The sequence below is a fragment of the Cryptomeria japonica genome, chromosome 11 (assembly GCF_030272615.1).
Source record: "Cryptomeria japonica chromosome 11, Sugi_1.0, whole genome shotgun sequence".
NCBI classification, from domain to species: domain Eukaryota; kingdom Viridiplantae; phylum Streptophyta; class Pinopsida; order Cupressales; family Cupressaceae; genus Cryptomeria; species Cryptomeria japonica.
The window spans coordinates 473,446,127-473,452,567 of record NC_081415.1 but is presented as its reverse complement, the minus strand read 5'-3'; the positions used below and the strand labels follow the sequence as shown (position 1 = coordinate 473,452,567).

Below are 6,441 nucleotides of genomic sequence, written 5' to 3'. Positions count from 1 at the left end.
TCATAGATTATGAAAGTAGACAAAAAAATATGCACTTTAAAAAAAAACGGCACCTGAAAAGGAGGTCGGATGAGCTCAAACGAAGCCTTTGAAGATGCAAAATTGACGATTGGACAAGTACAACTGAGAGAATCCAAAAATTCTGAAAACCTTATGTACCAAAATCAAAAAATAACCACACCACTACAAAGAGCATGAAAAATTAGCCGAAATAAAAAAAAAAATGCACCCAAAAAGGATCAAAATTGAGCAAGTTATGAGCCTCCAAAGTTGACCCAAAAATCCAAACTGCTCAATGGAGAGGGGTCTAATTTTTTTTTTAAAAATGCTCACTGGGCACTGACTAGGCAGCTGAATATGCGCTATTGACTGGGTGTTGACTGTACGCTACTGACTGGGCGTTGCTGACTGAGCAGAAGGTACGGACCCACAAAAAAAAAAAATTTATTTTATATTTTTCAAACAAAACTTTTTCAAAACTGGAAAAAAAAATTTCAGATTTTTTTTTTTGTTTGAGATCCAAAAATTTCGTATCGTACCGCCCGAATTGGGCAAAAAATCCTCCAACACCCAAAATTTGATTTTTGCCAAAATAGGTCGAGTTTATACTCGATTTTTATGGAACAACCTCTCGGGTGCAATGGTGAGATTGAAAACGCTCTAAGATGCCTCCAAAAGACATTGTCCCTCAGATCCAAAAATAGAAGTCTTCTAAGATGTCTCCAAAAACCAATCAATTGAAGCCCCAATGGCTCTGATACCAAGTGAGATTTTGCCAAGATCATGGGCACAATGAAAATTATAAAGGAGAGACAAAAGAATGACAAGAACGAACTGTACTCTCATCAATATGCAAATGATCAACTAGATTCACCAATACAATGAATATAGGCCTGCTTATATAGGCAAGGCCATATGGATGTATGAGCACACAATCATGACATGTGGCTCAATGAGAAACAAGGGTAGGTAAGAAATACTAGGGGTAGGTACGAGAAATAATATAATATTCCAGAAGAGGTGGATGACCCACCGAATGTGGAGTGTAACAGCAAAATAAGACCACAAAAGGTGGAATTTTTCCTACAAGCTATATCCCTATGTCCACACTTCCCTAAGTGTCTCAAATCCAAACTACGAAGAGATGCATTATCCTAAGTTAACTTAAGTAAAGTGTAATAATATCCATAATGAATATTTATTTACACCAATAATTGGTTTCTTAAGTAATATTTTTTTGTAGCATTCTTCTATGAGTGGGCTTCGATCCCCACAAAATCTAATGCTTTTGGGTCCCTTCAAAACCTATTGTATGAGGTTTCAAGTCCCCCTCAAAACCTTTTGTTTCCTTAATTAAAATAAAAAATAAAAATATGGAACTCTATAGAGGTCTCTTGAAATTTGTAATTTGTGTTCCACTAACTTAAAACAGTTTCATAAAGGTAGGTTTATAGCAAATTCCACAATGATAGTGCCAAGGCATTTAATCTCCTACAGTTGGTGAATAAAGGTTTAGGTGGTGGATACTGGAGATAAGACAAATCATAACACAATTTCTACAACAAATAGTGAAGATGAGGACAAATCATATTACAAACAATGAAGATAATATTATCTACCACTGGTGGTGAAGGAGGACCAATCTTTAGCAAACAATAGGAGAAATTATTATTTATTCCAACAAGAAAATGATCTAATTCTCCATGTTTTGTTATTTAAAAATATTTTAATTTATGTTATATTTGGAGTAGGTGGATCTTTTCTCTTACTCCTTGTTTCCATGTATCATTCTCACTCATAGATGCAATGACCATGTAGAGGACATTATACAAGCTTGTTTGAGGGAAATTCTAATTAATATTCTTCCAGGTAATCCTTTGAGAGAGTGCATGAAAGGAATTCCAAGTGTAGAGCCTCTGAAGCCTGTTTTATTCTATATTAAGCTTTATCCACTAACATGAAAAGAAACTTGAATAATATTCATTAAGTAAAAAAAAAAAACCATCAGTTGGCTACACAAGTCAAATTGAAGAGACACAAATATTAGAAAAACATGATGATAATATTTCCTTTGTGAATCATGCTCTAAATATGTGGAATAAGAGTAGGAGGCAAGGGGTAGGAAATCATTCTCAAAATCAACCCCCAAAAAATAAATAAATTGTAATACTTTCAACCACAATCTATGGTGATTTACATCAAATCAACAAACCTTTTGTATAACCCTTTCCATTGTTAGAGATGATCAATTTTCTTAAATATTTTTGGCAAGAAGAAGGGATAGTTTTGAAGAACAAGAATGACGAGAAATTATTTGATTGATAAGTAGGAGGTATTTTCCACAACAAGTCAAACTATGGTATTTCTATAAGGGTTTGACTATGTAGTTTTTGAGTCAAGCTCATTGACCCATGTTTCATGAGTCGTGGTTCACAAGAACCCATCTCTCATGAGAATGAATGGTCCACTTAGCACTCATTGCATGTAGGTGATGCTCACAGGGGTGAAGCATTGGGCCTTGCCAAGAGGTCACCCATCCCAGTACTACTCCAACTCAAGCGCACTTAACCACAAAGTTCCCTCCAAGGTTAAACCCACTTAGCTTGCAACCGCATTTTTACTACTCCAACTCAAGAGTGCTTAACCACTGAGTTCCCTCCAAGGTTAAACCCACTTAGCTTGCAACCCCATTTTGTAAATGGGGTTGCAAGCTAAGTGGGTTTAACCTTGGAGGGAACTTCGTGGTTAAGCGTGCTTGAGTTGGAGTAGTACTAGGATGTGTGACCTCTCGGGAAGGCCCAATGCTTCACCCCTGTGAGAATCACCTAGATGCAATGAGTGCTAAGTGGAACATTCATTCTCATGAGAGATGGGTTCTTGTGAACCACTACTCATGAAACATGGGTGAATGAGTTGACTAAAAAACTACACAGTTGAACCTTGATACCACTATCAAAATTCTTTGATGTTGAGAAAAATCCAATAAGGTATGTATCCCCACATAGAAAGGAGGATCAAAAGGGAATGGATGAATAAGTATTAATGGTAGAAGAATCTATTTTAATTTGAAAAATTACTTATCTACTATATTTCTACCAAGATCAAGAATGAAGCCTCACCAATTTTCTCTTTGAGCCTTCACATTTGGAGGCTGGCTAAACCAAAGGATAGCATAATTTCCATCATCTTAAGTTAGCTTCTCACTCTTAGATGGTGTCTTGATTCAGAAGCATTTTTGGTGTTTTGGTCTTATTTTCCCTTTCTTAACTTTCTTTGTTTGTGCTGACAAATTTGAGGAATTCTTGTATTGTGAAGATTGATTTTAGAGACAACTTCATGATTTGGTGTTGAGCTCAATATGGATTATTGTCCAACAAGATTTTGAGATTATTACCAAGAATTATTCCCTTTCATAGTCAGAAGACAATGATGTCCATCTCTATTGTAGCCTAGTATAGATTGTTGTCAAATAATTCAAGACTTTGTGATTCAATAGTTTGGGATTGAGAACCCAAAAATTTAGGTTAAAGATAAACCCTTCTAAGGATCATGAAGTAGCTTAATGGAGCATCACTTGATTCAAAATTGTTTCTTCAAGAAGATATTTTCTCAAAAATATGCATTCATTATATGTAATCAATGAGTTTTCTAATGTAATCATTAAGGGTGGGTCCCAAGGCAAGGTGAATTTTATGATTTCAAGGTCACTTTTGCAATAGCAATGTAATAATGGGGGGAATATTAGCATAATACATTATTGCCTAGTGTTATTTTGTTAGTGATAGTTATGTAGATTCAAGTACATTTTATTTCTTATTTATGTACTCATCATGTTTGTTTCCTCATGATTAATATCAATCATTTTGATCTAACAAAGGGGTGAAACCAAAGCTGGAGTGAGCAGCTAAATTACTAACAATCATGAACAACATCTTGTCCCTTGTGGTAAGCTTTGAGCTGATCTCACACATTATAAAAATAAAGAGAGATAGAACAAAGGCTATACAATCTAAAATAAGGAAGAGCTTAAACAAAATGTAGGATATAAGAATAGGGCTCCCTCAATCCACTTTGACATTAGTCTCTAAATAAAAAATGCCTAGGATGATGAAGGAAGCAACACATGTTATGGTGGTCAACTATGTGCCACCACTAGTTCTCCACGACTTCTCTTGCAATTTCAAATGATGTCTTGTCCTCACTATTCCTTGACTTTTTCATCACTTTCTTGCGTACATTGTGCACATCAAACACATGATCTTTGCTCTCTACCCTTACCAATAGAGACTTTATAGGTTTTAGCATTTATGTTTATAATGGAGTGGATAGTTGATGGTATACAAGAGACAATGATCATGATTGTTAGTTGGGTGAGAGAACTTTTGAAAAAAGTTTAAATCTTAACCATGACAGTGATAACCATGACTGATGTGTCAAAACATGAAAATGGAAATGGAAATAAGACTTTGACCCATGTGGAATGTTAGATCTTAGAGTGTACTAGTTAAACCTAGCCAAAGAAAATGTCCTTCAAGATTTTTCTTGTCATTGATTACAAAATTTCCAAAGAACAAAGCATGCAAATTGAAAGAAAATATTATATTTCCTTAAATGTATGAAATCTTTTATGGTATACCTACAACAATATGTCCTCCCACTACTCATATCTCCTCCTTGGACACCTTATAGTAATGGCTTATTTTGAACTTCAACTCCTTGCTTCTACACCTTAAAAATCAAGACCTCTAGTTCAATTTATAGACACTACTAAAAATATCTTCAAAAATCCCAATATTCTTTATCACCTATTTTCCTATCACCATGCTTTTTCAAATAATAGAACCTGCCTCCTTTTCTTATTGTCTAGTTATAGTCTTTTCTGCTTAGTGGATAGCTATATTTGGCCTCCACTTATCATCCTTCTTGACACCAATTAAGAAATGTTTCTCTTACCGAAAAGAAGACAATACTAAAGTCTAAAGAAATTCCAAAAGAGCAATAATTAAATTGTAAATACATTGTATTTGAAAATGAATTAATAAATTCATTTTGAAATACCAATATATTGCATTTCTAAATCAATTATTCTATTTTAAATAGAAAGAGAGATTAGGGTTATGACAACCAACCTCTTTAGCGGCAGTGAAAATCTTTTCTCCTCCAACCTTTCTTGACAGCTTCTTCTCAAGCACATAGTAGACAAAACTTAATAGGAAGATGGCTCACAGCTCATCAACCCGCTCAATATTCACCTCAAATTCTCCAATACTACAACAACAAAAAAATTCACCTCACAAAGCAGTTCTTAAGGATAATTTTACCAAGCACAGCTTTCAAACTGTTCAAACAAGAATGAAGGGCTTTGATACAAAAATAGAATATGTTACTGCAAAGGAAAAAGATATAAGACAGCAGAGAGAATAGAGACCAAAACAGCCAAAGAACTTGGTGGACTTGTACTCATCAAGTATGCATATTTATACAAACAAAGAGACATCTACTTGCCTATAAACCTGCTAAACAGTTTGCTGTCAAACTGGTGAAGATTGACGGGATGTTTCAATACAAATTGAACGCCTCTCAGCTTATAGCGACACCTGGTGCAACTCTAATGTCACAATAGATAATATTTAATGATAGAAGTTTACAGGGTACACAAGCGTTTTATTCGGGTAGAAGAGGCCGAAGTGACGCTCCGTCTCATCCCCTCCTTTCATGTTCTCTTTTAAAAGAGTAAAGATGAAAACCTCCATGCTTTTTCCAGGTCTCTTGGGCGTCCCTATGTTAGACAAAACACGTTTGATTAGATTATTGTTGTACATCTGGGCATTTTCCATGGTAGCAACATAAACATTTTCTCCAGTTCCATAAGACGGCCATCCACTTCCAGCAACAACAATTGGTATGTTCGTACATCCCAGGGCTTCCATGGCCGAATAGATGGTATCCACCATGGCGTCACCAAATAAAACACCACCTCCACTTCCGCAGGGCGCAAATTGTTGTCTCGTATCAGGGCATTGCTAACAGCTACTTTGTTACAATCTGCACAAGTAGCCATAATTCAATATGAATCAATATAGAATAAAACACCCGTTCACACCATATTTAAGAATTTGTTACCTGCAGAGATTGAGTTGTAGAGGATGGTCATGCAAACACAAAGAATCAGGAGAGTCCTCATGCTCAAGCCGCGCCACATTATGTCATATTTGTCATAGATATGTATAGTGGAACAAGGTTTTGTATAAATGAGGGGGATGCACCCTCGCCACAGATTAAGTCAGAGTCAAATTGAAAGTAACAGTCGGCGACCTCAGAGGTAGCCCTCAACCATGCAATTGGCAAAATCAAATGCCGTGGGCATGTGACCACGATAATGTCTGTCGGGGCAGGTGTTTTTTTATCTTACGTTATAAATAATGTAGTTGTATGTGAAAG

At 35.7% G+C, this 6,441-nt stretch overlaps 1 protein-coding gene across 1 annotated transcript; it reads right to left on the bottom strand.

The window, feature by feature from the left end:
* Positions 1 to 5,421: 5,421 nt before the first annotated feature.
* LOC131069016 (uncharacterized) lies at positions 5,422 to 6,220 on the bottom strand. The gene is made up of 2 exons (XM_058004304.1): positions 6,124 to 6,220; positions 5,422 to 6,045 (listed from the first exon to the last, which is right to left on the bottom strand). Exons 1-2 carry the CDS (start codon positions 6,200 to 6,202, stop codon positions 5,804 to 5,806), a joined length of 321 nt encoding a protein of 106 aa, XP_057860287.1. The 5' UTR covers positions 6,203 to 6,220; the 3' UTR covers positions 5,422 to 5,803.
* Between the last annotated feature and the right edge of the window lie 221 nt (positions 6,221 to 6,441).